General features: G+C 40.7%; 1 protein-coding gene across 1 annotated transcript in view; it reads right to left on the minus strand.

Annotated features, from left to right (window-relative positions):
- Positions 1-17,148, minus strand: part of LOC126161610 (allergen Cr-PI-like) — a 158,677-nt gene that overhangs the window by 128,502 nt on the left and 13,027 nt on the right. Inside the window, exons 2-3 of the mRNA XM_049917564.1 lie at positions 12,326-12,450; positions 12,073-12,231 (exon numbers count right to left, since the gene is read on the minus strand). Of these exons, the coding sequence (XP_049773521.1) occupies positions 12,073-12,231; positions 12,326-12,450 (284 nt within the window). The remainder of the gene's footprint in view (positions 1-12,072; positions 12,232-12,325; positions 12,451-17,148) is intronic.

The raw sequence follows: 17,148 nt of genomic DNA on the forward strand, positions 1-17,148 counted from the left end.
TGCCGCTAATTTTACCTGACAACGCCTCATCGGCTGATTTAGTTTTACGTTTTATTCGTCAGGGTGGGTTTCATCATTTTATCTAAGTTTTAGATGTCCTTTGTCCCTCTGTGTCTTCCATCCTAGTGCTTCTAGGCTGGAGGTTTTCATGTGTTGCAGAGTAGCTGGCTTCTCCTTTTTTTATTCTCATGGCCAGCCAACCATGGTAATCTGCTTTGTTGTTTTAATCTTTTCATTCCGTTTCTTGCATTTCTGTGGTTTTATTGTCCCATTTTTGTTCATTTACATGTTTGTTGCCCGTCATCGTTCTTGTGATTTTTCCCTTTGTTCCGTTTTCAGTTGTCAGTCTCGTTTGTTTTATTCTCACACTTGTGGAATTTTTTAATTCGGAACAAGGGACTGATGACCTCACAGTTTGGTCCCTTTCCCCCTCTTTTAATCAAACCAACCAACCAAATCACTGTTAAGTGCATAGTAGTGGACAAGTCTCTCTGTTAAGATTATTAGGTTTTCTTCTCATACCGTTCACATGTGGGGTTTCGTACCAAGTGATTTGTATTTCTCTTTATTCTCTGTACAAGTGGAAGTTGATTTAAACCAGCTTTCTGTTGTGAATATAAGCTATTTACTCCTTGTGAGGGAATATCTGTGATTAGGAAATAGGACTACTGGTAATTGAGTAGCTGTTGTGGTGCGAAAATAGTTGTAATTTTTTGCTCTTATGTTCTGAAAAATTAATTACTCTAGAAGCAACTGAATTGAAATTTATTTACATGTATTATACTTATATGTCTAGTGAGTAAGAAGTGAGAAAATTCAATTTGTCTGAGAGAAATGTTATTTTGTCTGGCTTGACTGCTCGCTGCTTGTGTTGTTTCGTGAAGTGGCTTACGTTACTGGGGTTATACATAGGTGTTTCCCATCGCCAGAGTGAGTTTGTTAAGCATTCGTGAGATATTTGGACCTCGTGGGTAAATTTTCACTGATTTATGTAGCGAAGTTGGCACGCATGCCTCGAGTGAAATTATGCTCCATGTGTTGCTGCTAATTCTTTGTCCTGCGAAATCAATAGCTAAGAGGCTTCGTACAGAATACGCAGTCAGTCATTTAATCCGAAGAGTAGTTCAGTCAACTCATTCATTCTTAAATTTGGTTCAAATTATTAACATTTTTATATCATATACAGAATTTGATTCATGTGGTGTTTTCCATATATGGTCTATTTGCCACATGTCTTTGTGCGGTTATGAGGTCATGTGTTACTCTGTTCACTTGAATTTTGAATTAATTATATAAAGTTGAATTCAAATATTTTCTTCCATTTAAAGTACTTTCTATTTGATACAGTGCATTAGCGTCTTTAACTCTGCCACCATTACATGACCACCTGTTGCGAAACGCATTTATTTCCAATAACTGATAATTGTATTAATCTTTGGGCAAGAAATATCACAGATAGCACCTCCTATTCCAAACATTACCCATTCTCGTTCTATTGCATGCATTTTACAGCAGATAAGATAGGTCAGCTCTGCTGCATAGTTAAACGATGATGGCGTCCTATTGGCTGAAACATTCCAGAGGTAAAATAGTCCTCCGTTCGGATCTCCGGTGAGGACTATCCAGAAGGACGTCATCATCAAGGAAAAAAAGGTGGCATTCTACGGATCAGTGCGTGGAATGTTAGATCCCTTTATCGGATAGGAAGGTTAAAAAATTTGAAGAGGGAAATGGATGGTTGAAGTTAGATATAAGTGAGGAGTAATGAAGTAATGGATAGTTGAAATTAGATATAAGTGAGGATTAGTGAAGTTCGATGACAGGATGAACAGGACTTCTGGTCAGGCGGGCACAGGGCTATAAATGCAAAATCAAGTAGAGGTAATGCAGGAGTAGGTTTAATAAGAAAAGAAAAAATGGGAATGCGAGTAGGCTACTGTGAGCAGCACAGTGAGCGCATAATCGCAGCCAAGACAGACAGAAGGCAAACACCCACCTCAGTAGCACAAGTTTATATGCCGAATAGCTCCACAGATGAAGAGATTGAAAGAATGTGTGATGAGATAAAAGAAATTACTCAGATAGCTAATGGAGAGGAAAATATAAATGTGATGGATGACTGGACTTCGGTATTAGTAGAAAGAAGAGAAGGAAAAATGTTTGGAGAACATGGACTGAAGAAAAGAAGCAAAAGACGATGCCATCTGGTAGAAATCTACACGGAGGATAGTTAATCTTTGATAACTCTTGGTTTAATCATCACGGAAGAAGGTTGTGTGTACGGAAGAGACCTGGAGACACTGGTGGGTTTCAGGTGGTTGTATGAAGGTAAAACATAGGTTTCGGAACAAGATTTTAAACTGTAAGGCATTTCCGGGGACAGATGTGGACTCTGACCATAACTTATTAGTTGTGAACTGTAAATCAAAACTGAAGCATTTGAAAAAAACGTAGGAAATTAGGTAAATTGTACCTGGATAAGGTAAAAGAACAGAGCTTGATGAGAATTTCAGATGGAGCGTCGACTGAAACAGGGGAAAGCGATACAGTAGAAGGTGAATGGGTAGCTTTGAGAGATCAAATAGTGAAGGCAGCAGAAGATCAAATAGATGAAAAAACATTGAATTTAATTGATGAAAGGAAAAAATTTAAAAATGCAGCAAATAAAGCAAACAAATGGGCATACAAACGACTAAAAAACGAGACTGATAGGAAGTGCAAAACGGCTAAACAGGAATCGCTAGACGACAAACGTAAGTCTATACAAGCATGTATAGCTAGGAGAAAGATAGATTCACCTTACAGGACAATAAAAGTGGCCTTTGGAGAAAAGAGGAGCAGCTGTATGAATATCAAGAACTCAGGCAGAAAACCAATACTAAGCAAAGAAGGGAAAGTTCAAAGGTGGAAAGAATACATAAGGGGCTAATTAAATGTAATGAACTTCAAGGCAATTTAATGGAAAGAAAAGAGGACGTAGATCAAGATAAGGTGGGAGATATGGTACTGCGAGAAGAATTTGACAGAGCGCTACGCCGAAACAAGGCCCCTGGAGTACATGACATTCCATCAGAACCGTTGACACCTCTGGGAGAGTCATCCATAACGAAAGTACTCCATCTGGTGTCCAAGATGTATGTGACAGAAGAAATACCCTCAGACTTCAAGAAGAATGTAGTAACTCTAATTACAAGGAAAATGGTGCTGGCAGATGTGAATATTACCAAACTATCAGTTTAATAAGTTGTAAAATACTGGCACGAATAATTTACATAAGAGTGGAAAAACTAGTAGAAGCCGACCTCGGGGGAAGATCAGTTCGGATTCCAGAGAAATGTTGAGAAACGTGAGGCAATGCTGAGCCTACGACTTGTCGTAGAAGATAGGTAAGGAAAGGCAATCCTACGTTTTAGCATTTGTAGATTTAGAGAAAGCTTTACACAGTGTTGAATGGAATGCTCTCTTCAAATTTCTGAAGGTAGCAATGGTAAAGTACGGGGAGCGTTATGCTGTTTACAGCTTGTAGAGAAACCAGACGACAGTTACGAGTAGAGGGGTATGAAAGGGAAGCAGTGGTTGAAAAGAGAGTGAGACAGTGTTCTAGCCTGTTCCCAAAATTATTCACTCTGTGCACTGGGAAAGCCGTGCAGGAAAGAAAGGAGAAACTTGGAAAGGGAATTAAAGTTCTGGGAGAAAAAACATAAACTTTGTGGTTTGCGATTACATTGTATTTGTGTCAGAGGCTACAAAGCACTGGGAAATGCAGTTGAACAGAACGAACAGTGTCTTGGAAGGAGAACATAAAGTAAACATTGACAAAAACAAAACAATGGTAGTGGAATGTAGTCGAATTCATTCAGGCGATGCTGAGGGAATTAGATTAGAAAACGATACACTAAAAACATTGGAACAGTTTTGGGCAGTATAGTGACTTAAGATGGCCTGAGCAGAGAGGATATGAAAGGTAGAATGGCAATGGCAAGAAAAGCATTTGTGAAGAAGAGATAGTTGTTAACAACGAATATAAATTAAATGTTAGGAAGTGCTTTCGGAATGCTTCTGTCTGTAGCGTAGCCATATACGTAAGTGAAACATAGACGATAAACGGTTTAAACCAGAAGCTTTCGAAATGTATGTTAGAGAAGGATGCTGAAGATTAGATGGATAGATTATATAGCTAATGAGGAGGTACTGAATAGAATATTGGAGAAAAATTTGTAGAATAACTTGACTAAAAGAAGGGCTCTGTTGATAGGACACATTCTGAGACATCAATGTTGTTGGTACTGGTGAGAAGTTTGGTATGTAAAAATCATAGAAGGAGACTAAGAGGTGAGTGAATACAGCAAGCAGACTCAGAAGGATGTAGGTCGCAATGGTTATGAGATGAAGAGGCTCGCACAGGGTAGGGTAATGTGGAGAGCTGCACCAAACCTGTCCTCAGACTGAAGACCATAACAGTAACAAGGTATGTCATGACTCTGTTCGTACTTTTAGAGACGCTGTAAGTGCAGGAGTGTTTACGTTCAGTGTTTCATGTTTGATTGCTATAGCTACAAAAGCTGGGTAACATCCCCACTGCATAACTCAGTACATGTCGGACTGCTGACGCATATTCACTATTACTGTAATGTTAGAGACGAATTTCAGGGTCACTCGTGTTCAGTTTGTCGATGCTGTGTCTACAGTTTTCACGTTACGTCATTAACATAGGTGTGTTTCGTTCAATTAACTTTAATTGGTCATGTTACACTCAGAATGCACTTATTAATTAATTACTTGGGTCACTAATTGATGTACTACAAGGCATAGTTTATTCAAATCAGGCCATGTAGCGTTTTACTTATATTATAGCTGGAATCACAAACGTTGGCGGTCGAATTTAGGCTCGTTCTGCACACGCATTCTCCGACACCCAATGAGCGTTCTGTAGTGAATGCCAGAGTACTTCACTCAAATATTTTTATCTGTTCAGATAACTGTATAAATATCAAGAGCTCAGATGGGAAACCAGTTCTAAGCAAAGAATGGAAAGCTGAAAGGTGGAAGGAGTATATAGACGGTCTATACAAGAGTGACGAACTTGAAGGCAATGTTATAGAAATGGAAGTGGACAAAGGCGAAAATGAGATAGGAGAGATGATACTGCGAGACGAATTTGACAGAGCTCTGGAAGATCTAAGTGGAAACAAGGCCCCGGGAAGAGAGGACATTCCATTACAACTACTGATAGCTTTCGGAGAGCCAGCCATGACAAAATTCTACCATCTGGTCTGCAAGATGTATGAGGAAGGCGAAATACCCTCACACTTCAAGAAGAATGTAATAATTGCAATTCTAAAGAAAGCAGTTGCTGACAGGTGTGAAACTCACCGAACTATCAATTTAATAAGTCACGGTTGCAAAATACTAACACGAATTGTTTATAGAAGAATGGAGAAACTCGTAGAAGCCGACCGTCGGGGAAGATCAGTTTGGATTTCGAAGAAATGTAGGAACACGTGAGGCAATACTGACTCCACTTCTCATAGAAGACAGGTTAAGGAAACGCAAACCTATGTTTATAACATTTGTAGACTTGGAGAAAGATTTTGATAGTGTTGGCTGGAATACCGTGTTTCAAATTCTGAAGGTAGGAGGAGGAAAATGCAGGTTGCAAAAGGCTGCACAGAAACCAGACGGCAGTAATAAGAGTCGAAGAGCATGAACGGGAAGGAGTGATTGAAAAGAGAGTGAGACAAGGTTGTAGCCTATCCCCCACGTTAGTCAATCGGTACATTGAACAAGCAGAGAATGCCATGCCCAATGCGGGCATTAAACGTGACGGTAGCGAGTTATTTAGTACATTTTTTCCCATTTATTGCGATTTGTCATGCCGGACAGTGATGGTAAGCGACCAGTTCTATACAAACAAGCGAGAGACATAATTTTCAGGATACACGCTTACATCAAGCGCAAAGCACATGTATGCGTTTACCGCAGCTGCCGCTTCGAACCGGCAGTAATGCATTTCCATCAGTTAGTTACTCGACCTGCGTAGACAGCCATCGTTCATGGATCGGGCTATAGTATACCAAATTTCAAAACCAGCAAACCAGTTACAAGCTGAAGTTTGTCTGAGGAACAAAGACGTTCTACGGAATATAAAATCTAAATTCTTCTGCAATAGCTGTTAATTGTCTAGAAACATTGGCTCTGACAGTAGGAAGTGTTCAGAAATTACGGAGTCTACAAAGAACAATGGAGAGACAGCAGAACTACATCTATACTCTGCAAATCACCATGAAGTATGTGGCAGAGTGCACTTCACATTATACGATGTATCAGCGTTTACTCCCGTTCCATTCGCGCATGGAGTACAGTAAGAATAACTTCTGAAATGGCTCTGAGTTCGCTGCAATTAATCTAATTTTGTCTCCGTTGTCCCTGCGGGAGCGATATGTAGGGAGATGTAGTATACGGTGTCAAGATTAAAATATAATAATATGAAATGTAAAAACTAGGTAAGTAATTGAAATATTTATTGTTAGTATGTTTCTTCCTGTATGGTAACTCAAAATATTTTCTTACACGCCTAATACACCTTGATATGCGCCCAATTAGTGGCGCGATAGATATCTAATCTCTACTCCACTTCTCTCCAAGGGGTTTTACGCAATTATAGGGTTGGATTACTTCACACTTACGATGTTGTATTTTGTCTGTACTTTGTGAACTGTTCATATTTTTTTGGACCCATTGTGATATTATGAGAGCTTTGAATGATATATTTGGTATGAGATCATGATTTTTAAAGTACGTTAGAGGTAGATGACACTATTGAAATGAGCAGAGAATTTTCTTTAGGTTTTGAAATTATTGCAGAAAGCTACGACGTTTTTGAGATTTGACTGAGGCGTTTTGATGTTATTATTACAACGACGATGTGTATTATGCTGTTGAGGAATGTTTATTATGATATGTATTTGTTATGATAAATTGTTGAAGACGAGTTGATGAATATGTATATGTGTAGTAAGGTAAGGAATAAGGAGTAGTGGTTAGGGACTCTGACTTGTGAAAAAGGATGTTGGAAACCAAGAATCGTACTTTAAGAGTTATGAAATGTGTGTAAATGCGCGAATGTATCACAATGCCGAGGAAAACTTTTTGGACACTGTTATATTTATAGGATTTTGTTTCTACACATTTGCAACGTAAATTCTTGACCTGTGAAATATTTTTATATGAGACTGTCACTGTAGCGGAAATGGCTGTCGTAAATATTTCCGTAAGAAAGTTAAGTGACCACCTGCACGTAATGCGTCGTGGGCACCCAGCTGTGTCAGACGCCTGAAAAAAAAAGCCATTAGTGAAAGCTTTTGCAGAGGCACAGGTAGAAAAAAAAAGGGGGGCCCTTATCCTCGCTATTGACATTCCTTTATAGAAAGCACCGTAAATACGACACGCTCATTACTTGGAAACATTCTTACATCTGCACACCTGATTATAACAAGTATCTTTCTACGAGAGTTGAGAGATTTTTTTTACTACCTTATGAAATGCCATATGGCTAATGAATGATGTTTCATGCCTTCCTTTGTACATAGTTGCTTATTTCATTTAATATCTAGTTTGTAGCTGCCCTGCAGCATTGGTTAAAATAAAATTTTATAGATGTACTATTATAAATATTTTATGCGTACAGACCCAGTAAAGAATAACTTCGATGTACTTAAAAAAAAAACGAAGGAGCACAAAAAGACATTTCCCTTCACAGGACTTGCATACATAACTTTCTTTTCAAGTACTTGGTAATTTCTTTTTTAGAATAATTTGTGGTGCACCACTTTAATTACATAGATATTAAGATGTGAATAGACATTTCCCTTATCTGCATTGTTGTCTTTACTGTAATATTTTTTTGCTTGAGCTATGTCACGTTTAGATATAAGTTGCTGCTGCTGTTTGCCAGGCATAGTGCTACTAAATTTCACTTTGTATTGCTAGTTTTACTACTGATTTATTTTTCTTGTTACTGCACATTGGCTCATATTAGTTGTAATTTTGCATTTTATCTGTTAATTTAGATTTACTGCTGCTGCCAATTTGCATTTTTTTGTCATTGCTGTTTGTGTTAATTGTTTTGTGCTGCTGCATTGCCTCGTCCCTTAGTTTAGCATCTGAGCTCAGTAGATAAACAATGTATTTACCTTAATAGTGTTGAAAAAGCATAATATACATAGCAGTTCATAATATCCATTCTGTACTCAAAAATCCGCCATCTCATTTCCCACATCCACCACTGCTGGCGGCTCACCTCCAACTGCGCAACGCTACGCGCTGTTCACATCCAGCTGCCGCTGCCCAACACTACAATGGCAGACAACAATGCAAACTAGCCACAGACTGCACACAGCACAGCCAGTGATTTTCATATAGAGCGCTATGTAACGTTGCCAATAAGAAAACATAAACAGCCTACTTACATAAAGAAAACATAAACAGCCTACTTACATAAAGAAAACATAAACAGCCTACTTACAAGCTGTACGAATGTGATGGCACAGATCTGGTAGATGGCGAACAAGTGTCTAGTACACTTGATTCTTAATAAACACGACAGAAGAATGGCGCCAGCGATCTGGGAACTCATGACCAGAGACGTCCTTTACAATGTTCGAAAAATGGCATGGTGCGCCATCTTGTTGAAACATAACGTCATGAAGAGGGTGTGGCACAGAATATAGCCTCAACACGTTTACGTACGTTGTTGCGTTAACTGTAGGCTCCACAGAGTAAACTGGATCTATAACCTGTCCTTACACAATTCACACCTCACATTCACTTTCTCAGAGTAACGTTCTCGCTCTTGGGCGGGAGGGAGGAGAGGAGGTTGGGTCACTTCCCATCAAACAGACAGACGAGATCGAGAAACGCCTGTTTTTCATACATTTTTGCCAGAGTTGTCTCTTCGAATGCCTTGCATCGAGGCCTGTCCTCAGGTTTGATTTTGTGACGAAACGAAGAAACTGTAGTTTGGAACCCTGTAGACGCAACTGTCGAATGAGGTAACTGTAACTGCCTAATTGATGTCGGATTGACTTACAAGGGCTGCGCTGAAAGGATGTACTGATTAATTCAAGAGTAGCCCCTGAAGTTGGGTGCCTGGCGTGGTGGCCCAACATCGAAAGTAACTCTCAGTTTCCTGAAGCCACTTGTCCAATTTTTTGGTAATTATATTTCTCCTGACTATGAAGACTCCTGTACCAAAGTTAAGTAAAATATATCATTTTTTATCAATGACTTCTAATTATTTGAGTCGTAGACCCAGACCATGCAGCTAGCTCCTTATCGATTTCACTGAGAAACCTGCTGTATATGCAAAGAAGAGATTTGTATGTTTCTATTTACCATTGGCCATCAGTCATTCACACTGGCGACGATTCGTTCGTCGTCATCATAACAGAAACTTCGTGAGTTGTCGCAGTCCATACTCATGCCGAAAACGACGTAGTACCATTGTAACAGACTTTAGCTTCGCGAGAGGAAGCACACAGATCACCTTCTGCTATGGAGTCCTCATGACAGACGCACGTTTACGTGAACAAAGCAGTTTTGCGCATGCGCACGCAATACCAACTGCCGGAGGCAAACGTAGACAACATTTACAGTTATCATATTTGTAATAGCATCCCGCCAATAAATATCTCAATTAAATCACAAGTTACTACATTTTGTATTATTATATGTTTAGGCCGGACACCCTGTATATTCTTAGATCCCTCACTTCATACCGTTTGTTGAAATTCCTTAAGTAGGCTTTCGCGGAGCAGTCAGCATCAGTCGTCAATGTTATATAAAGCACAAATGTGCATTGCAAGTGATGCTATAGTATGAAATACTATTTTTGTGGTAGTCTTTGTTCAAAAATACATAATATTATCTGACACATACACAGGTTTAGCTACAATCAGCAACAAAAAATCGCATTTAAATTTAGCATAAAGTGTTAAAATCTAAAGTTTCGAAACCAACGTGTCTGACGTATATGATGTCACTGATTCAGAAAGGAAACGCCAGAAATCATCTTATATCGTAAAGAAACGTGCCAACTGTAAATAATTTGCACTTAGCTGGTTCCGTGATAGGATCTAGCTCAGTGTGCCAAAGATGAACACCGTAGTACCAATTAAGCCCACCAATAATATAACGAAAACCATGCAACACAACAGAGATTGTCTTCACCATGAGACAGCTAACGATGTGATCTTGGGCATCATCCTCAGGAGCAAGATTAAGAAAGAAGTCATTCGAAGAACACAAATAATACACATACTTGAGTGAGTTACTAGAATGAAGCAGCAATCAGCTGGCCATTTACAGAGGTAAGATCCCAACACATGAATCAGTATTTCATTGGAGAGCCTGTGAACGTAAAAGAATTACTGGAAAACCCCAGAAAATGCGGCACAACGGCATCAAGAAGGCCCTTGGAACACGATGGTACCTGATGGCAGAGAAACGAGTGAAGTGGAAGAATATGGGTCCAGTTTTCTGTTGAATGTATTCATATTTGACTTCAGTAATTTTCTGTCACATAGAATTTCGTCACAATTCAACTTCATTATGAACTAGGAAAGTAGTAAAATTCATGTAATTAGAGTATAATTTTTCAGTATGAACAAAGTTTCATTGGACTGCATAAATGAAAGCACGTTTTTATTACTTAGAAATTATGTGTCCACCCATTGTCTTACATGTCGTTTCTCTCTTCTCCTTGCAGCAACTAATAAAGTTTTCTTGTCAGATGAATTGCCTGTTGTTCACCTTGGTGAAGCGACCAACAGTAGTTCCCAATCGTATGTTTATTCTGGCTGTCTTTCCATTAATTAGTGTATTGATAAAAGTACTCACCTTGTTGCTCCCATCACTGAAATTTTCAGGGAGAACTTTGAGTGACTGTTCAAAAAGTGTATCTTGAGGTTCATCAAACAACTTAACTTCCTGAACTTTTCCAGCGTGTTTGCTGTCTCACTCACAGTCAGTTTTGATTCGAGACTAGAGATGAACACCGTTTTTCGAATTTATGTCCAACAAACACTCTTTCTTTCAATTTCGCTTCTGCCAGATGAAGACACTACTCTCAGAGACCACCTTAATGCCTAGATATTGCAATATATCTTCTTTCTGGTTTTTAAGGTTCTTGAGAAAAAAAAGAGGCACTGTACTTATCATAGCAGTTAGGATACATACAATGTGCTAATTGTAAGTTTGCTAATTTACCTGATGGGGCTGCAGGGAATGGAATATCAAGCCTGGCCCCGGCATGGATCACAGCAGGGCGTCAGAGCCATGCCTGAAACAGCCCTACCTATCTCCCGCAGTGCTGGCACGTTAACTAGTGCTTGTTTCCGTGAAACCATGCACGGCGATAAAGATCAGTTAAATGTTGTTCGTAATCAGTATTCAATATGTCTTATGTATTGACATATTCAATAAATAACTTCAACAGTTGTATTGTACAATAAAAACGCTCAGAACAGTGAGTTACAAAACAAAACACAGCAAAAATAATGGCAACCTCTCACAGTACTATCAGATAGATAACATTGGCTGTGACTACAAACAAATGACTACCAACCGACATATCTTGTGTGTCTATCTGTCCAGGTCTATGGAGACGATTGGCCAACTTACAGTTAACACACTGTACTACCTACTCAACCATTGCCACCAGAAGAACAACTTTATATTATTACTAATTGAATATTATGTGAAATATGCATTTTTAAATACTGAGAGCTAATTGTACAAAACTGTGCAATATCTTTAGGAGTCAGCACACTAAAAATCATAAAAACGAGCCACATGCATCAAAAAAGTGTTTTCATCATTGACTGTTGTGATAACTAAACAGTAATCAGTTTCACATCCTATAATATGACTGATCCCATCGAATTTGGAGGAGAGCTTAAATTTTAACTGTGGTCAATTTTTGTGCTGTTAAGTCCTTCTCTTAACCATAACTGATCTAAACTTATAATCAGACTGCTGACTCACCAGTTGGCCCTGGAAGTGATCGTCACTTACCGAATAGAAGGTGTCGAAGTCCTGTGCGCTAAGCAGTAGTTCTACCGTGGCCCTCGCCAGCTCAATATCGCCTTGCCGGTGTATGGAGAAGGCCTGCCCGCGACCCGCGAGGAAGCCTCGAGAATGCATGGCAGCCAACCGCTGCGCCAGCGCCGGCTCCTAAACTGGCACAGAAACGATCTGAAACGCCAGCGCTACCAGCGGCACTCTATGAAAGCGCATCACTGCAGGGAAGGGCGGGATGGCTTAGTACCTGGAACCTGTCTGCGTTCTCCTCCAGGCTGAAGGGTACCGTCAGATTGTCGCCCAGGTCGGACTGGTCCACGTGCAGCAGGAGATCCAGAACCTTCGTCTGCTTTGACAGGAACTCCCTGTCCGCTGGAAAATGACGGAGATCGATATTAATTTCTGTGCAGCCAGAGAAGGTCTACAGTTTGGCGCTGAGTTTGGTAACTGACCCTAACTGTAGACAAATGTGCTGCGTTTTCTTCTTCTGGAATCCACTCTGTCCCACAATTACATTGAGGTGACAAACGTCATGGGAAATTTAATATCGTGTCGGACCTCCTTTTGTTCAGCGTGTTGCACCAGCTCAGTGTGCATGGACTCAACAAGTTGAAAGTCCCCTGGAGAAACACTGATCCATGCCACTCATAATTTCGAAATTGTTGCTAGTGCAGGATTTTGTGCACAAGATGACCTCTCGATTATGTCGTATAAATGTTCGATGAGATTCATGTTGGGCGATCTGGGTGGCCAAACCATTCGCTCGAACAGTCCAGAATGTTCTCCAACCCATTCGAAAACAACTGTGGCCTGATGACATGGCGCGTTGTCATCCATAAAAGTACTACAGTTGTTTGGGAACATGAAGTCCTTTAATGGCTGCCAATGGTCTCCTAGCGGCCAAACAGAATGATTTCGAGTCCGATTCAGTTGGACCAGAGGATCCAGTTCATTCCACGTAAATACAGCGCACGCCATTGTGGAGTCACCACCAGCTTGCACAGTGTCTTGTTGACAACATGGGACCATGGCTTCATGGGGTATGCATCATTTACGATCAGCTCTTATCACCCGAAATCGGGAATCATCTGACGATTTTTCAATCGTCTAGGGTCCAGCTGATATGGTCACGAGAACAGGAGAGCCGCTGCAGGCGATGTCCTGCGGTTGAAAAGGCACTCACGTCGGTCGTCTGCTACCATAGCCCATTAACGCCAAATTGGCCCTTACTGTCCGAAAAGATACGTTCGTCATACGTCCAACATTGATTTCCGCTGTTATTTCACGCAATCTTGCTTGTCTGTTAGTACTGACAATTCTACAAAAACGCCGCTGCTCGCGGTCGTTAAGTGAAGGCCGGCGGTCACTGCATTGACCGTGGTGAGAAGTAATGCCTAAAATTTGGTATTCTCGGCACACTCTTGACACTGTGGATCTCGCAGTATTGAATTTCCTGCCGATATACGAAATGGAGTGTGCCATGCGTCTAGCTCCAGATACCATTTCGCATTCAAGACCCCTTAATTCTTGACATGCGGCCATAATTACGTCGGAAACCTTATCGCATGAATCACTTGCATTCAAATGACTGCTCCACCAATGCACTTCCCTTACGCGATGCTACCGCAATCTTTATATTTGCGTATTGCCATGAACTAAAGAAACATGTTTTTGGAAGGAAAGAAAAAGACATATAGCCAAAATTTGTATTGTGATGTAGCACTTAAACTGCATATTTTTGTACTACACATGGATAATTACTTAATACAGATTGTTTACATTTATCAAAACAAAACTAAAGAGTGTGTTATAACACATATACAGGGTGGTCCATTGATAGTGACCAGGCCAAATATCTCACGAAATAAGCATCAAACGAAAAAACTACAAAGAACGAAACTCGTCTAGCTTGAAGGGAGAAACCAGATGGCGCTATGGTTGGCCCGCTAGACGGCACTGCCATAGGTCAAACGGATATCAACTGAGTTTTTTTTAAAATAGGAACCCCCATTTTTATTACATATTCGTGTAGTACGTAAATAAATATGAATGTTTTACTTGGACCACTTTTTTCGCTTTGTGATAGATGGCGCTGTAATAGTCCCAAACGTACAAGTACGTGGTATCACGTAACATTCCGTCAGTGCGGACGGTATTTGTTTCGCGATATATTACCCGTGTTAAAATTGACCGTTTACCAATTGCGTAAAAGGTCGATATCGTGTTGATGTATGGCTATTGTGATCAAAATGCCGAACGTGCGTGTGCTATGTATGCTGCTCGGTATCCTGGACATCATCCAAGTGTCCGGACCGTTCGCCAGATATACATTATTTAAGGAAACGGGAAGTGTTCAGCCACATGTGAAACATCAACCACGAACTGCAACAAATGATGATACCCAAGTATGTGTTTTAGCTGCTGTCGTGGCTAATCCGCACATCAGTAGCAGACAAATTGCGCGAGAATCGGAAATCTCAAAAACGTCGGTGTTGAGAATGCTACATCAACATCGATTGCACCCGTACCATATTTCTATGCACCAGGAATTGCATGGCGACGTCTTTGAACGTCGTGTATAGTTCTGCCACTGGGCACAAGAGAAATTACGGAACGATGACAGATTTTTTGCACACGTTCTGTTTAGCGACGAAGCGTCATTCACCAACAGCGGTAACGTAAATCGGCATAATATGCACTATTGGGCAACGGAAAATCCACGATGGCTGTGACAAGTGGACCATCAACGATCTTGGCGGGTTAATGTATGGTGCGGCGTTATGGGAGGAAGAATAATTCGCCCCTATTTTATCGATGACAATCTAAATGGTGCAATGTACGCTGATTTCCTACGCAATGTTCTACCGATGTTACTAAAAGATGTTTCACTGCATGAAAGAATGGCGATGTACTTCCAACATGATGGATGTCCGGCACATAGCTCACATGCCGTTGAAGCGGTATTGAATAGTACAAATCATGACAAGTGGATTGGTAGTCGAAGCACCATACCATGGCCCGCACGTTCACCGGATCTGACGTCCCCGGATTTCTTTCAGTGAGGAAAGCTGATGGATATTTGCTATCGTGATCCACCGACAACGCCTGACAACATGCGTCAGCGCATTGTCAATGCATGTGCGAACATTACGGAAGGCGAACTACTCGCTGTTGATAGGAATGTCGTTACACGTATTACCAAATGCATTGAGGTTGACGGACATCATTTTGAGCATTTATTGCATTAATGTGGCATTTACAGGTAATCACGCTGTAACACGTATCCCACTAGAACAACCGAAATAAAATATTCAAACGTACCTACGTTCTGTATTTTAATTTAAAAGACGTACCTGTTACCAACTGTTCGTCTAAAATTGTAAGCCATATGTTTCTGACTACTACAGCGCCATCAGTCACAAAGCGAAAAAAGTGGTCCAACTAAAACATTCATATTTCTTTACGTACTACACGAATATATAATAAAAATGGGGGTTCCTACTTTAAAAAACGCAGTTGATATCCGTTTGACCTATGGCAGCGCCATCTAGTTGGCCAACCATAGTGCCATCTGGTTTCCCCCTTAAAGTTAGACAAGTTTCGTTCTTTGTAGTTTTTTCGTTTGACGCTTATTTCGTGAGACATTTGGCCTGGTCACGACCAATGGACCACCCTGTATGCATATATATTACTGGAAGATATTAGTACCCCTTTTAGAGGTTTCCAATTCGCAAAATATTTATTGTTGCAACAATGCATTTGGAGTACATGAAATAGTTCAGTAGCACAAACGGTTCTGATGTACCAAGTACTGATCCATGCAAAAACACCCATATAAGATGTGGGATAGTCTCCATGGATTGCAATGCTACATCCAAGTCTGGTATCCAGTCGATCATACAGATGGCGAATACTGTCCTGGAATACTTTATGCCATGCCTGCTAGAAGCGTGCACGTAGTTCTTTAAGAATTGTTGGTTGACAAGTCACTTCTTGTCCCATCACACCCCACACGTGCTTGACTGGAGACAAGTCCGGAGATCGTGCTGCACGTCTTGCAGAGCACGTTGAGTTTCACGGGCAGTGTGTGGGCGAGCACTATTTTGTTGGAACAACACATCATCTTCCTGTTGGAAGAATGGCAAAAGAAAGTGTCTAACAACATTCTGCACGTACCGAATTCTGGTTAGCGTCCACTCTAGAAACACTAAAGGTGAACGAGAGTTATAGCTTATCGCACCACACGCCGTAAGGCCTGGGATGGGGCCAGTGTGACTTGGGCGAATGCACTCTACGAGACAGGGTTCACCAGGTCTGTGTTGTATACGTAAACGACCATCACTTGCGTGCTTTCAACGCTGAAGACCACAGCGCGCCACATCTTCCGAGTGATCCTCTGATGGCACCAGTCGAACTGTGCACAGCGATGCTGTGGCGTGAGTAGAAAACGGCCAGAAGTGTGCATGCCGGTAGTCCCACTGCTAATAACCGGTGTGCAACATCGTCGCTGTCTCTCAGGTGTATTATTTTTTCGGCAGTGTATATAAGTTATTAACTTAAAGAACCTAGTGGCTGACATCCCCAGTAGCTGACATCGTCTGCACTCCTGTCTGCCTGCTGCCTGGTCCTTACATGTTGTTAGGATACATTAGAGTGGTTTACATAGCTCCCTGATAGTGACTGTTCAAATTTGTTGTTTGACAATATCGTGCTCTTTAATTCTCATTCATTTAGTGTATTCTGCTACACTTACGTTCAGTTGTCATCTATGTGTTATTTACATTCTCATGTTCTTTACGCGCGCTTCCCGCCTAGAAGTCAGCTGGACAACTTTCCGAAATATACGTTTTCACCACTTATTGCTTTATCGCAGTTTAAGTGTTTGGTGATGCTTTTTAGCTTACTGTGAAAGTAGTGTCAGGTGTGACAAATGTGGATGTTGCCGTAAGTTAGCTAATATGGGAGAAACATATCAGCATTGTAGGTTGATGTTTCAGTGATGTGATTGCAACGGGAAAAACAGTAAATGACAGATCAGGCTCTATCATGGAACTGTAGTTTACGTGGTTG

Source organism: Schistocerca cancellata, chromosome 2 (assembly GCF_023864275.1).
Source record: "Schistocerca cancellata isolate TAMUIC-IGC-003103 chromosome 2, iqSchCanc2.1, whole genome shotgun sequence".
NCBI lineage: Eukaryota > Metazoa > Arthropoda > Insecta > Orthoptera > Acrididae > Schistocerca > Schistocerca cancellata.